The sequence below is a fragment of the Hyperolius riggenbachi genome, chromosome 1, assembly GCF_040937935.1.
Source record: "Hyperolius riggenbachi isolate aHypRig1 chromosome 1, aHypRig1.pri, whole genome shotgun sequence".
Lineage (NCBI taxonomy): Eukaryota > Metazoa > Chordata > Amphibia > Anura > Hyperoliidae > Hyperolius > Hyperolius riggenbachi.
Window position 1 is genome coordinate 284,478,533 of NC_090646.1, and position 27,932 is coordinate 284,506,464.

The 27,932-nt window shown below is 42.8% G+C and overlaps 1 protein-coding gene across 3 annotated transcripts in view; it reads right to left on the reverse strand.

Moving 5' to 3' along the window:
* KCMF1 (potassium channel modulatory factor 1) overlaps nucleotides 1-27,932 on the reverse strand; it is a 90,098-nt gene that overhangs the window by 4,947 nt on the left and 57,219 nt on the right. For all 3 annotated transcript variants that reach the window (XM_068233663.1, XM_068233665.1, XM_068233664.1), the window contains exons 2-6: nucleotides 23,024-23,191; nucleotides 14,413-14,552; nucleotides 9,900-10,001; nucleotides 8,487-8,661; nucleotides 5,900-6,182 (exon numbers count right to left, since the gene is read on the reverse strand). In XM_068233663.1, coding sequence (XP_068089764.1) covers nucleotides 5,900-6,182; nucleotides 8,487-8,661; nucleotides 9,900-10,001; nucleotides 14,413-14,552; nucleotides 23,024-23,191 — 868 coding nt within the window. The remainder of the gene's footprint in view (nucleotides 1-5,899; nucleotides 6,183-8,486; nucleotides 8,662-9,899; nucleotides 10,002-14,412; nucleotides 14,553-23,023; nucleotides 23,192-27,932) is intronic.

Sequence of the window (27,932 nt, forward strand, 5' to 3'; positions counted from 1 at the left end):
GGGCAGAGAATAAGCATTTCTCATCACTGTTTACTAAAGGGTAGGTCTTAAAGTAAACCTGAGATGGGGGCTTAATAAAATTATAGACATACCTGGGGCTTCCTCTAGCCCCCTTCCAGGCTCATCGCTCCCACGCTGTCCTCCTCCACATCCTCGTTCGTCCGCAATTGGTACCGGAATGTCCTCCGGTCTGGGACCAACTGCACATGTGCACGTTCCCGGCGATGGGAGTGAGACAGGGGAGCACGCGCAGCTGGACTGCGCCGACTGGCCCTGACTAAAGAACTTACCGGAGCCAGCTGCAGACAAAACGAGGAGGCGGAGGAGGACAGCGCAGGAGCGATAAGCCTGGAGGGGGCTGGAGGTCTCCCAAGGCAGGGCTGTGGAGTCGGTACAAAAATCCACCGACTCAGACTCCTCAGTTTAGGATTCCACCGACTCTGACTCCTCTAATTTGCATATTACAATCTTGTTGATTGAAAGTATGTAACATGAAATTCGTCTCTTAACTGCCAACGCTTAGGAATTTTAAAAGGCAACTGAAGTGAGAAGGATATGGAGACTGCCATATTTATTCCCTTTAGTCATAGACTAAAACTAGTCCTTTGTAAACAAAGAACATCTATCAGGACCTAGGCAATGTAACTGTGGGTACATGCAAGAGTGATGTGCAGGTACTCTACAGGGGAATAAGGAGATTCTTCCTCTATTACACATTCTTCATGCACAATCTGAACCAGGTTTATGGGTGATAGACAATACCTCTGTGTTCAATGTGCACAACATTCTCAGTGGATTCCCTGCAGCTCTGTGGAGAGTGCATATGTAGAGTATAGTACTACTGGGTAACAAAGTAAACCTGAGACAGATGAAATTAAAGTTTTATACATACCTGGGGCTTCCTCCAGCCCCCTTCAGTCTAATCAGTCCCTCGCTGTCCTCCTCCACCACCTGGATCTTCTGCTATGAGTCCAGATACTTGAGCCAGTCTGGCGTAGTGCGCATGCACACACTCTGCCGCCGGGAGTGTACTACACCTGCGCAGCACTGTTGCGCCGGTGCAGAACGCTCCTGGGTGTGGAAGCGGCATGCAGCCGGACTGCGCTGACTGGCTGAATTACCAGGACTCATAGCAGAAGATCCAGGTGGTGGAGGTGGACAGCGAGGGACTGATTGGCCTGAAGGGGGCTGGAGTAAGCCCCAGGTATGTATAAAACTTCTTTTCATCCTTCTCAGGAACCATTTAATTCGTAGTCACCAAACCAAATTTTAACAACATATCAAATTATTTGATTTCATGAGCAAAGGGAGTGCATACATTTGCATAAATCAGAATCCACGCAGAATTATTTCCATCTCATTGACCATCTCTATTAGTGACACGGCTACACATCAGGCTTTATATTTACAGCATAGATGTTATTTAGTATATATGAGATTCCTGTGTACACATCATATATATACAGTCACAATCAGATATATATATCTGACTTTAAAAATACTGGGACTGCTTTATTGAAGCAGCACAAGTAACTAATTTTGATTGGTTTATTTCATTTTTGTGGACTAAGCACAGCTATTACTGTATGTATAAATTATTTATGATGACTATTATCTGAGAAATAGAACATTTTCTCATATTTTCTATTTTAATTACGGTTTAAATTCATTAGGAGTCGGAGTCTGAGTCGGTGCATTTTTTCCCGACTCCGACTCCAGGCACCCAAAATTGCCCTGACTCCATGACGCCACAGCCCTGTCCCAAGGTATGTATATTTTTTTTATTGAGTCCCCATCGCAGAGCGGTTCCCCTGGTAACGGCGATACACATCGCCTTTACAGGAAGCCGCGCTCTTTCCTGCCCCCTGCATCGTCACAGCAGCAGCGCCGGGTGCGCTGCTGTGATACACTTATACGGAACATGAGAGGGGAACCCGGATTAGAGGAAGCCGCTGCCTTAAGCAGGTAATAGCAGCGGCGGCCGCGGGGGGGAGCGAGGACCACCGACCACCACGGAAGCCACTACCTACCTATACTGGGCACTATACTAGCTATACTGGGGAACTACCTGCCAATACTGGGCACTTTACTAGCTATACTGGGCACTATACCGGCTATACTGGGCACTATACTAGCAATACTGGGCACTATACTAGCTATACTGGGCGCTATACTGGGCACTATACTAGCTATACTGGGGCACTACCTACCAATACTGGGCACTTTACTAGCTATACTGAGCACTATACTAACTATACTGGGCACTATACTGGCTGAACTTGGCACTATACTAGCTATACTGAGGCACTACCTACCAATACTGGGCACCATACTAGCTATACTGGGACACACGGGGGGGGGGGGGGGGGGGGGGGGGGGGGAATCACGCGACCTGCACCAATCCAGCATTTCCTACCCCCGGCTTAAATGGGGGTCAATCATTTTTCCCTGGTTTTTCAGGGAAAAGTTGGGGGGTCGGCTTACATGCGGGTCGGCTTATATGCGAGTATATACGGTACATCCGTACAAACCACGAGATCTATCTGCCATTAAAGTTCTTTAGGCATTAGTACTAAATGTATAACTTGGCACTGACACAAGCATGTTCCACAGTGTGCTAAGAAATAATACAACAATGCACGTAGGAAGTTTATTTCTATAAAGAAAGGTGGGAAGAAAAGGAAATCGTGAATCGAAATTGCAATTTTAGACAGAAATCGCTCAATTCAATTTTTTCCTAAAATCGTTCAGGCCTACACTGTTACATTAAAAATTAAAGCGTTTTCTTTCTTGTAGCGAATGGTTAACCTCTACCTAATTAACCTCTTCTGTAACCTATACTTGGCCTTTAGATTTGTGGACACCTTTAATGGCGATCGGATGTGATCACTAGGGCAACAGTTTGGAGACCAAACACTGTATAGATGGATCTTTGCAAGCATCGATGCATGCAAGTTTTATGAGCGACCGTTCTTAGTACCATGCTCAGGCAGCAGGTATGACAGTTTTCTACCCCGACACTAATCCCAATACACTCTACTGAGCCAGGAAAAGTAAACAGCTTCACTATTACAGCATTATAAAATTGGGGATCTGTAATATTTAAACTGCCTCCCTCATTTTTTATGTAGTACATGCATATATTTCAGAAGTGAGGCTTAGTTCCACACACAGCTTTGCAAAGCGCAGAATCATGGGCACAGGAGAGATGTGTCTATCCATGTTCTTTTATTATTTGAACAATTAATGCTTGAACCACTACAAAAAATAAAAAATGGGAGAGGCAGTTGAAATATTACAAATGTTCTATTTTATATTGCTGTAATAGTAAAGCAGTTTACTTTTCTTGGCTCAGTAGAGTGTATTGGGAACAGTGTCAGGCTGGATAACTGCCATAACTGCAGCCTGAGCATATTTTTGATAACTGTCCCTCAGTATTATTAAACGTGCTATCAGGAATACACAATTTGTACACTATGTTGACTGATCATTTTAGCATAGTTGGTAACCTGTTAGAAGCACTGAGCTGAGACAATGCCTGGATAGTGAGAGGATCCTTCCAGGCTAACGCTGGGAGTATACCATGCAATTTCTCGTCAGATAGATGGGTCGATAGATCATTTCCAACAGATCCAATCTGATTTTGATCGTTTTTCTGATCACTTCTATACAAATCGTTCAGGAAAATGATCAGAAATCAGATCCGACCAGTCACACATTATCCATCAATCCATCTGTCTGACAGAAAATTGCATGTGTATTCAGAGCATAATTCTCAGACATAAAGCATGAGATGTAAATTTTTCAAACCTGATACAGATTTGATTGCAATTTGCAGGTAGACTGGAAATGGCCTATCCAAAACAGCAGCAATTGTATTTGATTGATCCAATTCCCATAAAGGGGTGAAACCAATGTATGGGGTAAAATCTCGTTATGGGTTAAGAATTAGTGATCATATTTAAAGAGACACTGAAGCGGGAAAAAAATTATATCATCATGAATTGGTTGTGTAGTAGGGGTAATTAATAGAACATTGGTAGCAAAAAAAAATATTCTCATTTTTATTTTCAGTTATACAGTTTTTTTTTTATAACATTGCATAACTCTAATATGTGCAATTTACACATTATGCTGGATCCACACGGTGCGTTCGCGCACTCGATTTCCCGCTCGATTCCCGTCGATTTGTTTATTTCCAACATGTCCGATTTGGATTTCGATGGCTCGTTAGGTCGATTCGACATACTTTGCATGCGAATTGACCTAACGATCCATCGAAATCCAAATCGGACAAGTTGGAAATAAATGAATCGACGGGAATTGAGCGGGAAATAGAGAGCGCGAACGCACCGTATGGATCCAGCATTACTCAGTATTCTAAAAGTTTTTGCAGAACAGGCAGTGAACGTTTGACCTGTCCCGAACTGTTCTCTGCAAAAGAAAAACACAATACAGTGGGGATAACCTAATCAGAAATCAGAGCTCTCCAGGACTTTCACAGTCGCACAGCTCAATGGCTATTTGCATAGATAACAACTGGAGTTTCTTAACTCTTCCTGTACTGGAAACAAATATTATGCTGGGCATACACTTAATTTATGCGCGTGGATCCATTCCCGCTCGTCCCCACGGGCATGCCTTATCAGCCGCTCGGTTCCCCGCTATTGTCCCCCCGCGGGGATCGAGCGGGCAATCTATCTGGCGGGTCACCGGACCTGTCGGATATTATCAATCGAGCCATCAGCGGCTCGATTGATAAGGGAGAATCTATCCATGTATGCCCAGCATTAGACTTATGTCTCTGCTCATTTGCTGTAAATACACCGAGCGATCCGGCGGCTCAATTAGCCGCTGGATCGACTCCCGCCGCCTCCGGGATCGATTCCCGCTCGTCCCCGCGGGCACCTCCTTATCTTCTGCTCGATTCCCCGCTATTGTCCGCCCGCAGGGATCGAGCGTGGAATCGATCCGTGCGGGTATCGGACAGGTTGGAAATTATCAGCTGGGAGCATCAGCGGCTCGATACACGGTACAGAAACGTACCGTGTATCCCCAAGCATTATGCTTTTTTCCTTAGCTGTACTACACAACCACTTCATTATATCATAATTTTTTTTTCGCTTCAGTGTCTCTTTAAGAGGTGACAGGTGGTAGATATGGTATTTAGATTGGTGTTAACTATAAGTCTGAGGATTTGTGTTTATCAAGCGCTTATGTGGGTTTTCATTAGCAGTTATTTTAGCACATCACAGCACCATTATCTCTGCATGAAGAGCAATGTACACTGAGATAGGAGTACCAAGAATAATTATAGGAGGTCCCCTACTTACAAGCAAGTTCCGTTCCAAGAAAATGTTTGTAAGTTGAGTCCTGTGTTATACATGGTGAAATGTGGACAAATGATTACTTTCGGACAACTCTGGATTTGGACATCTAGCATAAATTATGTTTTCATGTTCTTAATGCCCTCTTAAAGTGTTTTAAACTAATACCATTTTATACATTACTGTAACATTAAACAACATAAGTAATAAAAAACAATATTGTATAATTTTGCACATGAAAACGACTTTTTCGTCTCTCTGAAACATTGTAACTCGAGTTGATTGTAAGTAGGGGACTGCTTGTACTACCACAACCCTGTTAAAGTCCACAACCAATGCAATAACCATTTCCTGAAACACTGCAATTGACTGCTAATTTCAGGGCTGAGGTCTAGTTCCAGACACAGCATTGCAAAGTACAGAATGTGTCCATCCCTGTTCTAGGAGAGTACTAAGAGGCAACTTAAAACTCTGCACAGTTCTTGTAGCACATTACAATTTGACAGTTCAAACAGTAGCAAGTCCCTTCCATAGTGAACCAGGATAAAAAAAAATCTACAACACTTGCATACCTTGTGAGAAGAAACTGTGAATTCTGTACAGTTTGCTGATTGTTGTCCGTATTGGATGTGTTGGTTGCTGCTGTTGATTGAGTAATGGTGGTGGTGACACTACTTGCATTGTTGCGTCTAGTTGCGTTCCGTGCCGTTTCTAGTTGTTGTCTTGCTGCCTGTGCCTGCTGCCTCTCTAATTGTAGCTGCATTTGTAGCTGTTGGAGCTGAGAGGCAGAAGGCCCTGAAGAATTGAGCTGTCCACCCGTTGAACGTCTAACGCCTGATAATTGAGATAATAACTCTGTAAGGAAGAAAAAAAAATAAAACACAACATGCATTAGTTTTCAATTGCAGCAACATAGAAACTGCAAAATGAGTTTCTGTATTTTACATAGACAATTCTTGGAACGGTCCCATTAACTATTTACTGCACCGAGTGCAGTATATCTACGTCCCACGGGACTTCATCTAAAGTCCCAGGGACGTAGATATTTGTCTACCACTGCTACACGCACGTTCTCATCGCCACCCAAACACAGTTCCCATTCATCGATCTAAGTGCCTGTGATCAATGACAACCAGCATCAATGAGATTAAACAAAGTAACACAGCCATACACGCATTACTTCCTGTTATCGTACTAACAGTACGCACAGGAAGAAAAAGTGCAGTACATCTAGTAGCCAAATAGTAAAATTACACTTACATACATTTCCCATTAAAATTAATTCCTTACATTCACCACTCTCCCATAGTTACCAAAATAAAACATTTGCATATAAAAAAAAAATCTTAAATACAGTTACCTTAGGGACTCAACTTTTTTTTTTTTATCATGTATGTCACAAGGGTATATTACTGTTATTTTTGCAAATGAGGTGTAATTAGTGAAAAAAAATTACACCTTATTTCCAAATACAGTAAAATATTGTCGTCATACATTGTGATAGGGACATAATTTAAACAGTGTAATAACCGGGACAATAATAACTGGGGTTAACTTACAGTAGAATGTATTCTTTAAAACCATAGTTGCTGAACACTAAGAAAATGAATTTTTGCCATTTTGTTCTTATTATTCTCGCTAAAATGCATTTAGAATAAAATAATTTTTAGCAAAATGTACCACCCAAAGAAAGCCTAAATGGTGGCAAAAAAACAAGATATAGATCATTTAGTTGTGATTAGTGGAAGTTATTGGCAAATGAAAGGGTGGAGCGCATTGTGAAAATTGCTCTGGTCCATAAAGGACATCCGAGCTGAAAATAAACTGATGAGAAAAAATTGCATCTATCCTCATTCTCCTAAAATGACTTTTTTTAGATATTCAACATTTTATATTTAAATCTAGTTTTTAAGTTTGTACTGTTTCATAGTGTCTGCTCAATGGCACCTTCAGCAAAGTATGACAGAGCTCAAATCTATGCATTATTGCCCATTTTTTTTCTGTTTCCTGCTCTCAGAAGCCATTTTCTGCAAGGAAAGTGTTTTATGGCTGCAATTACTTATCAGTGAGGGTTATGCTATCGTCTGACCCAGTTCCATCACTTGCATACCCAAACTTTTTTCAGGCAGCGAAAGAAAAAAAGGAACACATCCTAGTTATTTATGTGCTTGGCACTGTACATACACGTCTATTTTAAGTCACATGTCACCTCTGTTGTCCTCTAAGGGGAAAAAAAACACTTAGTGGTTAACTAATTAAAGGGTAATTCTATACAAAATAAAGTTAATATAAAAAAACTCACATGGATTTAAAATACCCCAGCACCACTGCAACTTTGTTAAACTGGTGACAGGACTCCTTGATGAAAGAAGGTGATTCGAATGTGCCCTTATTTAGCCTATTTGATAACTATAATCATCTATTTTATGAGACTCAAATTATAGATCTAGATGCATTAAAGGATATACAAACTTAAAAACAGTTTTTGTTGGTAAAGCTTTGCTTATCACACGGATTTCTCCAATTGGCGCTAACAGGTGAGCACCAGGGTAATTTCTGCAGCGTTTTGGGATACCCGACAATCGCTGTCGATTCCCAAAAACACTTTGCCAATGAAAGTGTGTGTGTGTGTGTGTGTGTGTGTGTGTGTGTGTGTGTGTGTGTGTGTGTGTGTGTGTGTGTGTGTGTGTGTGTGTGTGTGTGTGTGTGTGTGTGTGTGTGTGTGTGTGTGTGTGTGTGTAAGTGATTACAATTTAAATAAGCTTCATAACAGTCACCAGGTGTCCGGATTCCCTGTTTCCGTCTGCAGTCCCGTCCACCCAAAGGAAGAGGTCACAGGTGCGTCTGATTTATCCTAGAGAAGCACCTATGGCCTCTTCCTTTAGGGTTCAAGGCTATGGATGAAAGCCGGACATCAGACACCTGGTAAGTATAATGAAGTTTGTTTAAATAAAAAAAAAAAACACGAAAAACGCTAAATGGAAGCGACGTACAGTTTACTGTACAGCGCTTCCAAGTGTTGAGAAACGCAATTGCACTAGGAATCGCAGAACACTGCGCTGCAGCAATTTTAAAGCGCTTCAGCAATTCCTAGTGGGTTCCAGGCATCACTTTCACTCACTTAAACTCAATTTACATAATCACAATTAAAATACATACCAGCTATAGGATCCATGGCTTCCCTATTGCTTGGTGAATATGAGCTCTGTGAGGATGAAAGCCCTCCAGTGGAACTGCTAGTAAAGTGCATGTTTGATCTGCGAGCTCGTGGCCCTCCCAACCCTCGGCCAGGGTGAAACATCCTTCGTACGTGCCGAACTCCACTGGATTCATCATAAGACGTAGTTAAGGAAAATAGCCAACATATTCCAAAGTAAAAACATGGTTGAACCATTAGAGTTACAGCTATATGAATACAAGATACAACAGCAAATTTAGAAAGCTCAATAGAAAATGTATGCATTGCAGGTGGAACTGGAGGGCATAAATCACCCACTATTTATAAATGCAGCTTTGTTTGCATCAGGCCCGGATTTACATCACAGGAGCCTATAGGCACAGATGTTCTGGCACCCCAGACCTCACCCTCCATGAACCTACTACCCTCGCTAAACCGCACCACAAGTGTGTTGGCTGGCCAAGCTGTCACTTCTTCCTTACTTCCTTTGCCCATCATAGCTACAGGTGTCCCTTTAGCATTAGATAGCCAGAGGTAGCCTCAGTATTAAGTAGCTAATGGTGCCCCTGACTAAAGGGAGATCTCATCAGTGGAATGTCAAGAGCTGGGTGAGTTGACTCATTTATGCTCTGCTCAGGATTCTGCATAGGGAAGGAGGGAGGGATGCACTAGAGGAGTGAGCCCCCTTTACATTAGCAGATGCCTGTAGGCACGTGTCTACAGTACCTTATGGTAAATCTGACCCTGGTTTGCATAGTACATCTGCCATTGATCATCTCAACATTATTAGCACTATCATGTTCCAACAAAATCCCTTTGATGCTGTGCAATCAAAATAACCTACATTAGGGTCCGCATGAGGGCTCCCCAGACTTGCGCCAGCAAGCCAGTCATGAACAGGGATATCCGAATTGCAGATGTGCTGCGCCTGTGCAGCAGCATGGACCTGCTTGGGCTTCAACAGAAAAAGCAGATCCTGATCAAGTGTGTGCTACAGCTCAGGTGGCTCATGCATGTGCAATAGCTCAGACCCAATCAGGCTCAGTTTTTTTTCCGCAGGAGTCCAAGTGGGTCTGTGCTAGTGGGAAAGCTTTTGACAAGTGGCTTTTCAAGGGTCCCAGCGCTGGAACAGGCTGTTGGAGGAGGACATGAGAAGCCTCTCCTGGATCCAGAGGCCTCACCTTTCCAAGGTGAGTAACCGGTAGGGGCACATTTTTTTCCCAACAGGTACACTTTAAATGTACTGGTAAGAAGTCCCATTTGTTTACAAGGCACCCATTAAGATCAACACAGTCAAAAAAGCCAAAGGCTGTTGGATGTGAAAAGTGGTAGCAATAAATCAAGAAAACATAAAACACACAGCTAACATGATAAAAGCAGAAGATAAAGGATATTAGATCCCTTGGAGCTCTGTGTTCAAGTGTTAGATGGGCAGCAAAATCATCTGTGACATGATTTGGATCTCCCCCTGGTAATGCTGCACATATTGGACATATCTGCAAAGAAATGTGCAACATATTGTTTAACCACAAAAACATTGTCTGATAAAGAAATTAAACATAAGAAAACATAAAAGATTACTTAGCAATGTCAACATTAAGCTATATTTATTATACATTAAAAATAATGTATTGTAAACGCCTTTGTTGACAGATACCATAGAAATTTAAGCATACCTTAACTACTAAAGAAGTTTGTCATAGCAAATTTCTAGATAATTAAGTTACCCCAAGCATGATAAAGAATATTGCACATAATATACAGTGGAGGAAATAATTATTTGACCCCTCACTGATTTTGTAAGTTTGTCCAATGACAAAGAAATGAAAAGTCTCAGTACAGTATCATTTCAATGGTAGGTTTATTTTAACAGTGGCAGATAGCACATCAAAAGGAAAATCGAAAAAATAACCTTAAATAAAAGATAGCAACTGATTTGCATTTCATTGAGTGAAATAAGTTTTTGAACCCCTACCAACCATTAAGAGTTCTGGCTCCCACAGAGTGGTTAGACAGTTCTACTCAATTAGTCACCCTCATTAAGGACACCTGTCTTAACTAGTCACCTGTATAAAAGACACCTGTCCACAGAATCAATCAATCAAGCAGACTCCAAACTCTCCAACATGGGAAAGACCAAAGAGCTGTCCAAGGATGTCAGAGACAAAATTGTAGGCCTGCACAAGGCTGGAATGGGCTACAAAACCATTAGCAAGAAGCTGGGAGAGAAGGTGACAACTGTTGGTGCGATTGTTCGAAAATGGAAGGAGCACAAAATGACCATCAATCGACCTCGCTCTGGGGCTCCACGCAAGATCTCACCTCGTGGGGTGTCAATGGTTCTGAGAAAGGTGAAAAAAGCATCCTAGAACTACACGGGAGGAGTTAGTGAATGACCTCAAATTAGCAGGGACCACAGTCACCAAGAAAACCATTGGAAACACATTACACCGCAATGGATTAAAATCCTGCAGTGCTCGCAAGGTCCCCCTGCTCAAGAAGGCACATGTGCAGGCCCGTCTGAAGTTTGCCAATGAACACCTGAATGATTCTGTGAGTGACTGGGAGAAGGTGCTGTGGTCTGATGAGACCAAAATAGAGCTCTTTGGCATTAACTCAACTCGCTGTGTTTGGAGGAAGAAAAATGCTGCCTATGACCGCCAAAACACCGTCCCCACCGTCAAGCATGGGGGTGGAAACATTTTGCTTTGGGGGTGTTTTTCTGCTAAGGGCACAGGACAACTTAATCGCATTAACGGGAAAATGGACGGAGCCATGTATCGTGAAATCCTGAACGACAACCTCCTTCCCTCTGCCAGGAAACTGAAAATGGGTCGTGGATGGGTGTTCCAGCACGACAATGACCCAAAACATACAGCAAAGGCAACAAAGGAGTGGCTCAAGAAGAAGCACATTAAGGTCATGGAGTGGCCTAGTCAGTCTCCGGACCTTAATCCAATAGAAAACCTATGGAGGGAGCTCAAGCTCAGAGTTGCACAGAGACAGCCTCGAAACCTTAGGGATTTAGAGATGATCTGCAAAGAGGAGTGGACCAACATTCCTCCTAAAATGTGTGCAAACTTGGTCATCAATTACAAGAAACGTTTGACCTCTGTGCTTGCAAACAAGAGTTTTTCCACTAAGTATTAAGTCTTTTATTGTTAGAGGGTTCAAAAACTTATTTCACTCAATGAAATGCAAATCAGTTGCTATCTTTTATTTAAGGTTATTTTTTCGATTTTCCTTTTGATGTGCTATCTGCCACTGTTAAAATAAACCTACCATTGAAAAGATACTGTTCTGAGACATTTCATTTCTTTGTCATTGGACAAACTTACAAAATCAGTAAGGGGTCAAATAATTATTTCCTCCACTGTACATGTGTAAATATGGCAACCACTACTTTAATATTGCCTTAGGGCTCACTCACACTATGTGCGGATCTGAAGCACTGCACCATGGTGTGCAATCTGAGCACTTGTTTTGTAAAGATCACTGCAATACACAACACATAATATGCTAAGATACCGGGAACATACACATCTTTTACAGGCAAGCGGTTATGCTAGTGTCTATAAGCTAAAAGGACATGCCAGCACAGCATCTCAACAGACTGGAAAAGCAAAGTCATCAGCGTGTGATGTAGGGCTGCACGATTTTAGGAAAAAATTGAAATTGCAATTTTTTTTCTCAAATTGCGATTTCGATTTTCTTCACGATTTTCTTCAAATCGAGCTTTAGCACTAAATTCATAATGCCCTCAGTATAGTTTAGCCAGGTAAGCGCCTCCAGTATAGTTGTTCCAGTATAAGACCCTGCTATAAATAAAGAACATTTTGGTGACAATTGAGGCAGACTGTGTACGAGAAAACTTGTTAATCTGGCCACAGAGCTTCCAGCAGGGTAATAGTTAAAGTGCAGAGTATCATAAATAACAGTGCGAGAAGGCTGAGGAATGTGAGAAGGGCAATGAGGGGTAGGAGTGGGTGATCTATTACCTGCAGACCATCACCCGCAGCATCGAGACAGAACACCAGCGCTGCGGCATTAAGGAAGTGTAGGGAGAGGGACAGAAAACCATCACTGCTTCTATAAGCAAGTGTGCAGAGAGGGAGACATCTGTGTACGGAGTACAGAAGCGGGGCTCAGAGGTGCCAGGACAGGAAAGAGTTCGGAACCCCTCCTAATAGTGTAACCTTACAGCGCTGCCTTTCCTCCTGGCTAGCTCTCGTCACTTTCAGCAGCTGCTGTTAACTAGCTGGCTCAGCTGATGAAAATATAATCATGCATCACTGCGCCCCCCATGTTGTTGGAAGGGGGAGGCGTGGAAGAAGCTAGGACTAGCAGTGAATATTTATGAGTGTTAATGAGCCGGGCAGCGAGGGGCGTGTCCAGTCCAGAGCAGCACACAGCACCACCAATCACTCTGTACCACCCTCTGTACAGTTCCGCCACCTATTGGTGGCGCGCTGTGCTGCTCTGGACTGACTCGCCCTCCCCCTGCTGCCCGGCTCATTAACAATCATAAATATTCACTGCTAGTCACGGCTTCTGCCAATCAGTGGCTCCCAAAACCGAAGCTACTGACGATCCTGAAATAGGCTGCACGTGAATCGCAGTTTCGGTTTAAAACCGCAAAACCGTGCAGCCCTAGTGTGATGTCTGAGTATAGGCCATGTCTACGAACGAAAACAGCCATTGGAATTTTGCTATTGAAAACAAGTAGTTAGAAATGGTCAGCGAGAATTGGGGTCTAAGACTGTATATTTCATGTAAAGTGCTGGATGAGGCAGTGAGCCTTTGCCTCTGATTACATTGTGAACAGATATGTAAATAAGAGCTATAAAATGTTATAAGCTTGTCTGAACCGGTGTGTTTTAAAAGTGCGTTTGAAGATGTCCAGGTGTGGAGCATGACGTACAGGCTGTGGAAGAGAGTTCCAGATGAGGGGGTGGTGCTCGAGTAAAGTGCTGGATGCGAGCACGAGAGGATGTGATAAGCTTAGCAGCCAGGAGAATTTCTTGGGAGGAGAGAAGGTTGCGGGAGGGACAGTATCTAGAAATTAGCAAGGAGATGTATGGAGGGGACAACTCGTGAAGGGCTTTTTTTATGTTAGAGTCAGGAGTTTGAACTGGATCCTCTGGGTAATAGGCAGCCAGTGGAGGGATCGGCACAGTGGGGCTGCATCAGAGGAGTGGGTGGAGAGGTGAATGAGGTGGGCCGCTAAGTTTAGAAGAGATTGAAGAGGTGCCAGCCTGTTCTTTGGTAGACCATTAAGCAGGGTGTTGCAGTAGTCTAGGCAGGCGATTATAAGGCCTCGTTTCCACTATGTGCGCTTCTATCCGCTTTTTATCAGCACATCAATGTTACAGATTGATACATGTTGCTGAAAAGCGGACAGAAGCGCAAAGATGGAAACGAGGCCTAAGGCGTGAACAAGCATTTTGGTGGCCTCTTATGTAAGGAAGGGAGGAATACGGAATATATTTTTGAGCTGGAAATAGCAGGCAATAGTTAATGAGGCAATGTGAGGTTTAAAGGAGAGCTCTGAGTCAAGTATAACTCCAAGCAGCGGGCTTTAGAGGTCCAGGTTATTGGGGTGTTACATTTATGGTTGCAATTGGATGGTGGAAAAATCACAATTTCTGCTTTACTCATGTTGAGTTTGAGGGAGCAGGACATGAATGCAAAACCGGCACACAGACAGTCGAGGACTCTAGATAGTAGCGTGGACAGGTCAGGGGCTGAGAGATGGATTTGGGTGTCATCCGCATAGAGGTGATACTGGAAACCAAAAGAGCAAATTAGTTGTCCTCTTGCAACAACCTATCACTGATTATACTTTTATTTTGGTTACTGTATCAGTCACCTCTGTTCTGTAACAATTAAGCCTTCTTATATACGTACCACTTCTGTCGATGTTTCTGCATGCTCTGAAGTTACATGCTCCTGTAGCGAGGTTTCTGTATAACCCATTTTACCGCAATAAGGACAAGTAAAAGATTGTGGCTGTTCTACAGAGAATGCTTCTCCACCGTAGTATAAATCTGAAGGAAACAGAATGACATTTCTTATAGGTATGAAACACAGAAAAGCACAGAATGCAATAATGCAAACCTCACTCCCCATTTAAGATCAGCATTGTATTTTTATATTACTGATTTACTAACAACCCTGAAGGCTATGTTATCTCTATGCCTACTGACAATTAACATTTAACAAATAACATGATCAGTAAAACAGCATGATTTTAACATTTCAACTAATGCAAATATAACACTGAGCATCTCGGTGGCACCATTCACTGGTTACGCTGTAAAGTTGATAAACTGATCTATGTGCTTGGGAACACGGTTACCAAGCTGCTCACTAAACTGGGTGAAAAAAAAGGCAAAAGGATAGAAGCACTTACAAAGCAAAACTTACTTCTCCATCCAACTACTAGTCTAGAACCCAAATAATGCCCATAGCACCCCCTGTCAAGAGTATGCCATTAAGAAGATGGCAACTGTCTCCAGGTTCCACTGTAATGCCCACACTTAAAAAAAAAAAAAAAAAAACAGCTACTGTACTGCAAATGTGTGGGCAAAATAGTCACGTTCCACATCCCTACATCTACCATACTGTGAATTCATGGCAAACATTAAGAGTTATCACTTGCATTGTTTACAATAAGGGGGTGTAGGGTGAAGTCAGAAGCTGCTGACATTTGATCTTTTAGAAGGCATATCCCAAGTAGACATGCGAAAGGTATTTCTTTAGAACTGTGAGTTGGCAAAATGGATTACTGCATTTTTCTTTATGACTACACTTGCCCTTAAAAGAAAAAAAAAAAAAAAAAAAAAAAAGAAGATCAAGCCCAATTTCAGTAACTACATTATCTCAGTTCTTCAGTTCTGGACAGCATAGCCAAGTGAAAGGGAAAAAAACCCTTTTGGATTTGTATTTCTGACTTGGGAGCACCAGTCTCCATATTAAATCTGCAAAGGTCCATGGAGACCCAAGAGGGAAAAAAAATGACTGGAAAATGTTTGCAATGGTAATGCATGATGGCAAAACGTTCTAGCCCCTTTCCCGACACTATTGAAATCTACAATAAATACAAATTCTGGGTCTGGGTTTTGAGTATGCTAAAACAGGTAATTCTTTTTTTTTTTTAATAGTCAGCGGGGGGCAACTTTGAAGTGGGCATACTCCTTTACTCAACATATCCCAGAACGGAGCTTTCAAGTATTAACCATTGTTATTGCTACAAGAGCACTAGAACAGCTACCATCATGTCACTTGGCATATGCTAGTGGGAGGTTACTGTCATGACATAAAACCCTATGTTTTGTTTTTAAGAAAAGCCAGTCAGCTAATGGAAATTCCCACCAGCTGACTGTAATGTCTGGCTCCTTTGTAAGGCCCATTCTCCATGGAAGGATAAACTGCGTGTTTGTCAGGCAGTTCAACCACCCATCTGCTGGCCAAGAGCGCCTTTTGACTGCAGTTACATGCAACCATATAGCAGCCTTTGAAATACCACATGTGTCATAATTAGAAGTGAGACAGGTTTTACCACCTGCAAAAAAAACAAAAAAAAACCACGCAACTTCACGTCTGAGGATGGCAACTACCGCCTTCAGATGTAATTCCTTAGGGTGAGCCACCTTTTCGGCGCATGTGCCGAGTGCTATTAAGTGCCTGGCTGGTAGCTAATCAGGGGAAAATTTAATAAAATAAGTGCTGCTTACCGGGGGCTTCCTCCAGCCTTAAGCTCCCAGCATGTCCCTCGCTGCAGAACTACTGTGCCTATGCAATCCGCTCCGGCCCACATGGTGGTGATTGACAGCGCCGCTCACGCAGGCGCAGTACAGGCCGATCTGGAGGTCGCCCTGATGTCATCGCCGGGAAGCAGGACGGAGCTGCGGGGAGAGCTGCGGTGAGGGACATGCTGGAAGCTTGGGGCTGGAGGAAGCCCCTGGTAAGTAGCACTTATTTTATTAAATTTTCCCTGATAACTCCTTTAAAGGACAACTGTGGAGAGAAGAATATGGAGGCTGGCATATTTATTTTCTCTTACACAATACCAGTTGCCTGGCAGCCCTGCTGAACAACTTGACTGCAGTAGTGTCTGCATAACACCAGAAACAAGCATGCAGCTAATATTGTCAGACCTCACAATAATGTCAGGAACACCGGATCTGCTGCATGTATGTTCAGGGTCCATGGCTAAAAGTATTAGAGGCAGAGGATCAGAAGGCTGCCAGGAAACGGTTATTGGCAACTGTTATAATTTATAAGGAAATAAATATGGCAGCCTCTATACCCCCCTCGCTTCAATTGTTCTTTAAGCCTCCTGTGGAAAAGGTGCCTAACAAAGATTTGATTTGGTGTATAAGGAGAAGGTGCTAATCCTCTAGTTTGTAAAAACAAAGAGAGAGCGCTCTGAAACTTCCGGCAGTTAACAGCTGGTATACCATATAGGACAGCTCTCACCTCGTAATGATGCGGCTGGCAGAACCTACACAGCCGGTCAGCGTTTGCGTCCCGCGTGTGGAAGTCGGGGACAGGGCTATCTGTGATATCCTGGAACTCCCCAGAGTGCAGGTGACGTCACTTCCTGATATTCACTATAGCAGCCCGGCATGCCGCTCGTATGCAGACATAAGCGGTGGATTGCCTGTGTCCGCTATTGGTGTCTGTGGTTAAATTGGTTAAATGTGCCCAAATTGGTGCAGCAGTAAAAAAGGGGCATGTAGGAACTAAAAACGTTATAAAGGGTTACCGTATTTTTCGCCGTATAAGACGCACTTTTTCTTCCCCAAAATGTTGGGGGAAAAGTGGGTGCGTCTTATGCGGCGAAGGTACGGATTTCGGGATGCAGAGGTGCGCAGGGAAGCACTATATACATTACCTGCTCCTGCCGCCGCGCTCCTGGCTCCAATCCTGGCTCCCCGACCCTCTTCTTCCATCTACCGCTGCCCGCTGCTGCCCCCGCCGAACATCGCTGGCCGGTCTTAATTAGCCGCAGGGATACGCTATCAGCACACCACCTGCCGGGGTCACGCATACCGCCGAACGCTGGCCGGTCCTAATTAGCCGCGCAGGGATACACTATCAGCACACTACGTGCGCCGGGGTCACGCATACGCATGTGTGACCCGGCACACGCTGATAGCGTATCCCTGCGCGGATAATTAGAACCGGCCAGCGTTGTTCGGCGGCATGCGTGACCCCGGCACGTGGTGTGCTGATAGCGTATCCATGCGGCTAAGACCTGCCAGCGATGTTCGGCGGGGGCAGCAGCGGGCAGCGGTAGATGGAAGAAGAGGATCGGGGAGCCAGGAGCGCGGCGGCAGGAGCAGGTAATGTATGTGTACTCACACTACCTGCACAGGGGGACACCGGCACTGGAGGACACTGCTACAACAGGGGGACACTGGCACAACAGGGGGACACTGGCACAACAGGGGGACACTGGCACAACAGGGGGACACTGGCACAACAGGGGGACACTGGCACAACAGGGGGACACTGCCACAACAGGGGGACACTGCCACAGGGGACACTGGCACAACAGGGGGACACTGGCACAACAGGGGGACACTGCCACAACAGGGGGACACTGCCACAACAGGGGGACGGGGGACACTGGCACAGGGGGCTGCAGGCAGAACAGGGGGACACAGCAGGCACAGGGGGACACAGCAGGCACAGGGAGACAGCACAGGGGGACACAGCAGGCACAGGGGGACACAGCACATAACACTGTCCCCATATGTGGTGTAATAGTATGTAATGTAACTGGAAAGGGGGAGGTAAAAAGTCCTTAAGACACCCCTGCATCATAGACACACCTAGGTTTAGTTTTTTCTTTTTTTCCTGATTTTTGCCCTCTAAATCTGGGTGCGTCTTATATGCCGGAGCGTCTTATACGGCGAAAAATACGGTACTTAAAAAGGAGACAATGCGTTTCATGGAGGTACATCCTTCGTTTTTACAAGTCAAAATACAATATCCAATATAACAGTATTAGTTTTTATAGACTAGGAAATGACATCATTCTAAACCTGGCCAATTGGCAGGGAAGGAACTATCGTAATAACCAAATATAGGGACATGAGTGGTGTTATTTAAAAAATAGCAACCAAATGAATGAAATACGCATAGATTTGTGAATAAAAAAAATGAGAAATGAAAATAAAAATAAAAAGCAGCATCTCAGGGAATTAAAGACACCTGTATGGGCAGCAGGGTGGCGTAGTGGTTAGCTCTCTCGCCTTGCAGCGCTGGGTCCCTGGTTCGAATCCCAGCCAGGGCATATATACATATATATATATATATATATATATATATATATATATATATATATATATATATATATATATATACACACGCACACGCACACACGCACACACACACATACATACACACACATTGTACAGTGCTGCGTAATATGTCGGCGCTATACAAATACTAAATAATAATAATAATATGTGGTGATATTACTCCGCATGGTAAAGTAAGCTCTAGACAAAAAGATGGCATACAACCGTGCTTATATAATGCCATTAGAGTAATTCACAGACATTAATGTTGATTCCTCTAGCTTATAATACAAGCAAAAGGAAAATGAATGAAATTAAAGATTGATGACTTGCCTAGATAAGTCAAATTGCATAATTTTGGTTGCATATAAAATAATTTAATTTATGAAAAAACTTTTTTTTTTCTTGCTATAGATCACAATGCCGATCAGCCTTCACATTAACAAGTACAATAGGATTAAACTGCAATTTCAGTTGTATAGCATATCAATCTACATATCGATATTTCAAACCATATTTCAACTGCGACCATCATAGTGAGCCCTTCCAGATAGAAAAATATTATGCACTGGGAGTCATATGTAGGGTTACGGGGTAAACAATTAAGGCAGGGGAAAAAAAGGGTGATAGGGAAGAAGGGGATAAAGGAGAGGGAGGGGGGGGGGGGGGGAGGGGACAAGAGGAGGGGGAAGAAGGGAAAACAGGAGATTTTTGGGTGCTAAGGAAGGGGGTGGGAGGTTGTGGGTTAGCACTCCCACCTACATAGCAGGCTGGAGGTGACTCATTTTTTCCAGGCAACTATTACCACCAGGCTCCAGGGTCCCCAATTTTAAGATCCAAAAGGATTCGCGTCTAAATAAGACACAATATCTTTCGTGTTTATTTTTATGATGCACTTGCTCAGACCCTCAAACTTCCTGTTATGAGCATAATGGAAATGACTGGACACCCCATGCTTCAGTTCACCTTTATTTATGTTAGATCTATGTTTATTTAATCTATTATGACATTTTTGGGTCGTACGGACAACATATGAGAGATTACAGGGGCAAGTAAATAAATAACATATGTACTCTGACATGTTACATGACTCTTAATGGGAAACTCCAATGAGGTGTTGGTTTTAATTTACTTACTACATTATTAATAGATCTACAGCAGAGGCATCTTTTTAATTTGCATGAAAAACAACCCAATCTTTCACCAGTATTGTAATTACTGCGACTCATCTCTGTTATACTATCCTTCCCACCAAGTTTACTTGGGGCAATATAGCCCCTAATACTCTTATCACGCCTAAAAGTTATACTTAGGTTTAGTCGGTAGTGTCGGTTTTAAAATAGGGTCACTAAGAAGTATAGGCCAATACTTCTCAAAAATGGTCTTACATTCAGAGGTCTGTCCCAAATAGTCAATAATGGGCATTTGCTTATTAATCAAAAATGTGTTTGTACCTATATCACTACTATTATTGGTATTTTTGTTTTTATCTGAAACCGTAGGTGTCTTCTGAAGACAATCCTGCTGTGAGAGAGCAGCAGCTCTCACAGGCTGCCTTGATAAGGGGCAATGGATAGTGTCTTCCTGAAATCGTGTCTGTAAGATCTTACTTTGTTTACGGTAATCCTCAATTTGAGCACAATTTCTACGGAGCCTTTTAAATTGGCCAAACGGAACATTCCTAAGCCACGGCTTGTGATGTGAGCTTGAATAATCCAAGTACCCGTTTCGATTAGTTGGCTTAAAATAATCAGTCATATTAATAATGGCAGTACTTGATTCAACCTAAATTTCTAAATCCAGGAAATGGATATTAAGCGGATGTGTATCCATTGTGAAGGTTAGGCCCAGTCCATTATTATTCAAATACTCTGCTAGATTTTTTCCGCCGGGCCATTCCAAACACACAAGATGTCGTCTATAAAACGGCGATGGAGGACGAGGTTCACACGGAATGGGTTGTGTCGGGCCAGACCAACTGTTCCTCCAACCAACCCATATATAAATTTGCAAAGGACGGAGCGAACTACGCCCCCATCGCCATCCCCCGCAACTGTAAGTAAAACGTGTCTAAAAAAGTAAAATAATTGGTCTTCAAAATTAATTCAATTGAATCTACAATAAACTGCTTCTGTGCCCGTGGCATAAGAGGATCTCCCTCCAAGTAATGTTTTATAGCTCTCAATCCAGAGTCGTGAGGAATATTAGTATAGAGGGCTGTCACATCCAGTGTAGCCCATCTATATCCCTGAATATCCCAATATAGCTCTCCAAGAACCTGTAAAGTACGTATCGTATCTTTTAACTCGGAAGGAAGTGGGCTTACATATTTCTGTAAATGTAGATCTATATAGTGTGACAAAGAGCTAGTAATAGACTCGATCCCTGATATAATCGATCTCCCCGGCGGGTTGACAGCATTTTGGTGCACTTTGGGGAGGTGATAAAGAATGGAGTTCTTGGAGCTTGGATGTTAAGATAATTATATTCATCTTTATTTAAATAATACCACTCACGTCCCTATATTTGGTTATTTACGACAGTTCCTTCCCTGCCAAAACAGTGCCTATTGGCCAGGTTTAGAATGATGTCATTTCCTAGTCTATAAAAACGAATACTGTTACATTGGGTATTGTATTTTGACTTGTAAAAACGGAGGATGTACCTCCGTGAACCGCGTCGTCTCCTTTTTAAATAAACCTTTTATAACGTTTTTAGTTCCTCCATGCCCCTTTTTTTAGTGCTGCACCAATTTGGACAGTTTAACCACAGACACCAATAGCGGACGCAGGCAATCCACCGCTTATGTCTGCATACGAGCGGCATGCCGGGCTGCTATAGTGAATATCAGGAAGTGACGTCACCTGCACTCCGTGGAGTTCCAGGATATCACAGATAGCCCTGTCCCCGACTTCCACACGCTGACGCTGACCGGCTGTGTAGGTTCTCCCAGCCGCATCATTACGAGGGGAGAGCTGTCCTATATGGTATACCAGCTTTTAACTGCTGGAAGTTTCAGAGCACTCCTTTGTTTTTACATGTTGTTGCAAGTGGATCTCGGAGCTGCCTGAATATATTGGAGCTACAAAGGCCAGATCGCACCCTAAAGAAAAATACTCTAGTTTGACATCCTGGAGAAGAACCCACAGAGAAAAAAAAATCTTTTCTGTCTTTAGTGTCATATCATTATAGAAAAAACAAGTACCGTCCACCTCTATCTTACTACAGTTACCCCAGAAGGAATAAGTGGTGTGCCATACTAAAAGGAATAGGGAAAGGGTTTCACTGCTATAATTTATTTATAAAAAGCAGCAACATTGTGTTCAGCAATGTACACTTTAAAATAAGAGATGTATGGTAGATTACAAATTTGAGACAATCGAAAAAACTCAACATAGGTGAATGGTACAGCGCTTAAAAGAGCTTATGGTTTAGACTTTGGATTCTTGCAGAACTTGCTTTTGCATCATAGCCAGAAATGGGAAATGAATAGTTCTAAGAAATAACTGCCAGACTTAAAATGAAACTTCCTTTTCACATGAAACCAAAACTTATATGAACATGGTAAGCACCACTGTGGAATCCCTTTTAAAAATGCTACTTGAATATCAGCTGAACCGATCATCTACCTTCAGTACTTTACGAGGTACTGATCAAAAAATTCCTTGGCGATGGATTGAAGCAAACAGCAAACTGTTATTGATCCAAAAATCCTGTGTCATGTGACAAAAGCTAGAGGTCCAGTGTGTAGACAGGCCTGTAGTGTTTGGTCTAGCATTAATCACATGACACAGGAGCCCCAGGAGAGAGAAAACAGGGATGAGGAGCGAAGCCACATGGAGAAAAGACAACAGACATGGGAGAAGGAGCGCTGGTGGGACAGGTGAGAGATAACTCAGCTGCAAATACTGCATCAGTTGGCCCCAAATCGAACGCCACTAGGAATGCGTTCCCTCTTGCTCCCGATCAAGTGAAATTTTCCGTTCTGCACGATCAACCGTATCAATTTCAGATGAAAACCAACCCATAGTGTATCATCTGCTGTATCAGTTACTAGCAGATTTGATAACTATGATCGAATATGATCAAAATTGGTGGCTAAAACAGACAAGTGTATTGCCACTTTAACCCATACTACAGAAGAAAAAAAATCTGCACCGATTAAAAAAAAAAAAAAAAAAAAAGTATTTAAATGAAACACTTACCGAAGTCTACCCTTGTCAATATGCACTGCATTGGATGGTCAGTTGTGTGCCTTGTCGTTGTTGCACCACTTTCATAGCAAGAGGCACACAGATCGTAATCGTAGCAAATTAAACACTTATATCGTCGGCCTCTGAAGTTTCCTTTTAAACATGCATCGCAGCTGACACCTGCAGGAAAAAGAATAAACCTTTCAGTACATTCAGGGAATTAAGGCATCGCAATTAAATTGTGCTGTTACATCAATTCCAATCCTCAACACGTATAAAAAGCAGTTAAACACAAAACCAAAACACCCAAGCTTCTGAAATCTAGTAAAGCTGCACAATGGCAAAGTTTAAGAACTGCACTGGTTAAAAAAAAAATACAAATTCAAGTTTCTAATGGCAGATCTACTTGAAGTGGGCCTACATGCAGATAAGGAAAAGGAATACTAATAGAAATAAGAAAATAATAAAGAGAGGAACAAACACATGCAGCACTGAGTGGTTACAGAGAATATGAGCATAATCATAATTGATGAGCTTCAGTTCTGTCTTTCCATAAACAAATTCTATTGACATGGTGAGTATGGAGCCTGGTTAAGGCCTCTTTTCCATGGGTGGCTGAACTACTAATTTGTCAGACAGTTCTGCTTCCCAGCTGCTGGCCACAAGCATCATTCGACTGCAATTACATGCAGCTAAATAAGGGAGTTTGGTAACATAGCATGTGTCACATGTAACACGCTGTGGCGTTACCTGCCAGTAAAACAATAAATAAATAAATAAAAGTCCCATGCTGCGTCGAAGCACGGCAACCACCGTGCTCAGATGCAACTCCATGAGGGAGTTTTACTGCTTGCATGCATGTCCACTGCCCGTGCCGATCGCTAGCAACTGCCAGGCCAGAGGACAGGTGTAGCGCACAGGCAGTAAAAAAAGACAGGGTCACGGAAAAAAAGATGGCTGTCACTTTCAAGTCAGTTTAAATTTGGATGAGTGAGAGTGGAAATGCATCTCTATTCAGAACCACTAACTAGCTAGAACTGGCCTTGAATTTGCCGACTGATATACCACACAGCTCAGCTCCTTCTAAAATTGGCCAGCCATTGGCCACAGCCATTGGCCAGCCAAAACTGAAAATGTGTACCAGGCTTTTCAGTTGCAATGGACAAAATCATTTTAAAGGAGGTAGAAACCTCTTAAAACCTAATTTTAAAGGAGGTAGAGAAATGTAGATTGATGGCATTACCAGAGTCTCTTGTACGTTTAAAGGGGTTCCGTAGGGTATTTTAAAAACAAAAATTGACACTTACCTGGGGCTTCCACCGGCCCCCTGCAGCTGTCCTATCCCGCACTGTCCTCTACAATCCTCCGTTCCCCTACCGCCGGTCTCCGTCCCATTAATTAACTAAACTCGACGAATGCAACTGTGCCTGTGCAGCCATGGCAGCACATGTCCTAGCTCCCACTCGCGTCTCCAGGAGCTTCCTGAGCAGTACAAGAAAACTTCGTACTGCGCCTGCACAGGAAGGTCTTGGAGATGTAAGTGGGAGTGAGGACACGTGCCGCTGCGCAGTTGCATTAGTCTAGTTAGAAGAATAATTGGACTGTGACCGGCAGTAGGGAACGGAGGATCGTAGAGGGCGGCGTGGGACAGTCACAGAACAGCTGCAGGGGGCCAGAGGAAACCCCAGGTAAGTGTTAGTTTTAGTTTTTAAAATACCCTACAGAATGCCTCTAATGCCAAACTAAGCACAAAAGTTGTTAAATTTTGAAAAGCACAAATGTTGACTAGGGTTAATTAAATATTATTTTTGCAGTGCATTTTCCAATGAAAAAATGTGTTATATATCTGGGATTGGTTGCAGCTGTACACCTATCAATATGGATGAAAGACCCCAGAGGTCTGCATAGTGTACTTGGTCAAGGACACCACCTCTGACATAGGAGATCAGGGTTCAAATCTCAGCTCTTCCTATTCAGTAAGCCAGTACCTATTCAGGAAAGAGTCCTTGGGCAAGACTTCCTAACACTGCTACTGCCTGAGTGTGCCCTAGTGGCTGCAGCTCTCAAGCGCTTTGAATCCAACAGGAGAAAGGCCTGGAACCCACTACAAAACGTTATCGCTAATTGCAATCGCTAGCATTTTGTATGAGCGTTTTGTAAGCGATTTCATGAGCGTTTTTGGTAGCAATTTTAAAAAGTGTAAGGTTTTTGCCAGCGATTGTGTAGCGATTAGCATTTTTAATTCTGATTGTTGCTTTCAATTTTAATTTTTTTACAGTGTGCAGTAACTTCAAAACTCTAGCAAAATAGCTCTGTGTAGGTTTTGATGAGCGATTAGGTCAGCATTTATACACTTTACATTGCAGAAACGCTAAACGATACCGCTAAAAATGCTGCATGTCCTGTGTTTTGCGATTTGGTAATCGCAATCGCTCCAGTGGAATTTGGCCCATCCATTAACATTAGCTGAGCGATTAGGAAGGGAGTCAAACTGCTAGCGATTTCCTTAAACGCTCAGAAAAGCGCTCTAGTGGGTTCCAGCCCAAAAGCGCTACACAAATGTTGGAATTATTATTCCCTGCAATTTGTCATGTTCAACTAGGGGTCTTAAAAATTCATCTTCCTGTGAACTACAGGTCTACGAGAGGTTGTGCTGCCAAAGTGACTGACGCAAGTTCCAGTCCTTTTTTTGTGCACAACATTGCAGTGATCTGCGCAGCGAAAGAAATGAAAGTTCAAACCATTCCTGTCTGGTTCTATTATTCTTCCAACTTTTTTTTTGGGGGGGGGGGGGGGGGGGTGTTAATGGTTCCTTCTGAGTCACAGCTACATTTACAGATTGCAATCAGTGAGGTGTACTACAGCTTGACAAGCTTTATAGCACTACTTTGCTTCTATACACTGTTAATATTTTCTTACTCCGATTGCTGTTAGGATTTACCTTGTTCAATTCTGGGTTTAGATGAGTTTAACCATTTTGGGCCGCGGGCGTGAGCTTCACATCCGCAGCGGCAGAGGCTAGAGCCGCAGGGACGCGCTAGTCACGTCCCTGCAGTTTGGGCGGTCCTGCGGGCCCACGAACGCGCTGCTGCTGCTAGCATAGGGGATTGGCTGCAGGGGACGAAAGTCCCCTGTGCCAATCCGAGCATGTCCGTCGAGAATAAACACTGTTTTTGTTCAAAAACAGTGTTTATTCTGAAAATGTAAATCTCCCACCGTGATCTCCACTTGTTTCCGCCGCCTGATCGTTGAATTTATGAGTTCCCATTCATGAATCTCCCGCAGCCACTGTGATCGGAGGCTTCCCCATGGAAGCTTAAGTCACTTCCGCTAGTTACAATGTAACACATTGTATCCTATTTAGCATACATTGTACGCTAATAGGATTTTTGCTCAGCAGGGACATCTTGTGGCCAAATAGTAAAATACACCTACTGAATTTGGGGAATAAAAAAAAAAAATATTATCTATGTCAAGAGGGCATATAATTAATAAATAATGGGCTAAAAATGAGTGATGGATGTAAAACTGAAAAAAATGCACCTTTTTTTCCAAATAAAATATTGTCCCCATACATTACACTAGGGGTATAATTTTAACGTTGCAATAACCGGGAAAAGTAGCCAAATAAAATGTGCGATTTTAATTATGATAGCATGAATTATTTTAAAACTGTAATGGCTGAAAACTGAAAAATATTTTTTTTCCCATTTTTTTCTTATTATTCCCATTATAATGCATTTAGAATAAAATAATTCTTGGCATAATGTACCACCCAAAGAAGGCCTAATTGGTGGCGGAAAAAACAAGGTATAGATCATTTTGTTGTGATAAGTACTGATAAGGTTATTGGGGAATGAAAGGGAGAAGCTCTGACAGGTCAGGTGAAAATGCCGCTTGTCCATAAGGTGAAAAATACCTGCGAGCTGTAACTGTCCGGCATAAAATCAAAAATCAATTCTTTATTTTTATCTGGCACACAAGTACCGTAATAAGGATGCTAACCAGGCAATCCAAAAGTTAAAATCACTATTACTTTTCTTGTTGATAAATGACATCCCCCAGTTTACCTGACTCTTATTTGGTACACACAACATTTGGTACACATAAATTAAGTTGCAGGGCATGCTGGGTTGTCCTTCTCTATTTCCCCTTAGACTTAACTAATGCAGCCTGATTGGCTGAAGCCTCTTTCCCTCCTGTTTTCCCCTCCCATACCTCTGTTCCTCGCTGATTGGTCAATATTTCTCATGCTGAGACAATGCACTTTCTATAGTGAAGGGTGGGCAAATCAGGCAGAGGAGAGTAAGGAAGGAAATGACATCAGGATTGGCTTCAAAATAGCCACACTTAAAATGGGAAATGCTACAAAGTATTTTCTCTTTTTACTGTAGAAAAATCACAAAAATCAAAACGTGGACATTGCAGTACATATGTAATATAGAGCAAGTATTTATCTACTTATATATATGTTGTTTCTCTGAGATAGTATGGCTGACAGGTCCCCTTTAACAATCAGAGATGTACTACCTTTTCAGTATCTTCGATAAGATTCGATACGAGTATCACGATTTCGATTAGATTCACGATTTCCTTCAAATTAAGCTTTGTTCCCCCTCTGTGCCTCTCTGTCCCCCTGTCTCTCTTTGTGCACTCTCTGTGTCTTTGTGCCCGCTTTGTCTCTCTCTCTCTGTGTTCCCTTTGTCTTTGTGCTCCCCTTTTTCTGTGTCCCCTCTGTCTTTTTTGTCCCCAGTGTCTTTTTTTGCCCCCTTTGTGTCTCTCTGTGCCTCCTCTGGGCCTCTCTCTGTCTTGCTACCTTTGTCTCTCTTTGTGCCCTTTTTGTCTCTCTGTGCCCGCTCTGTCCCCTAAGCTGCGGCAGTGCTGGACATACCTTCCAGCTTGAGCCTAGCGATGCCAGTCT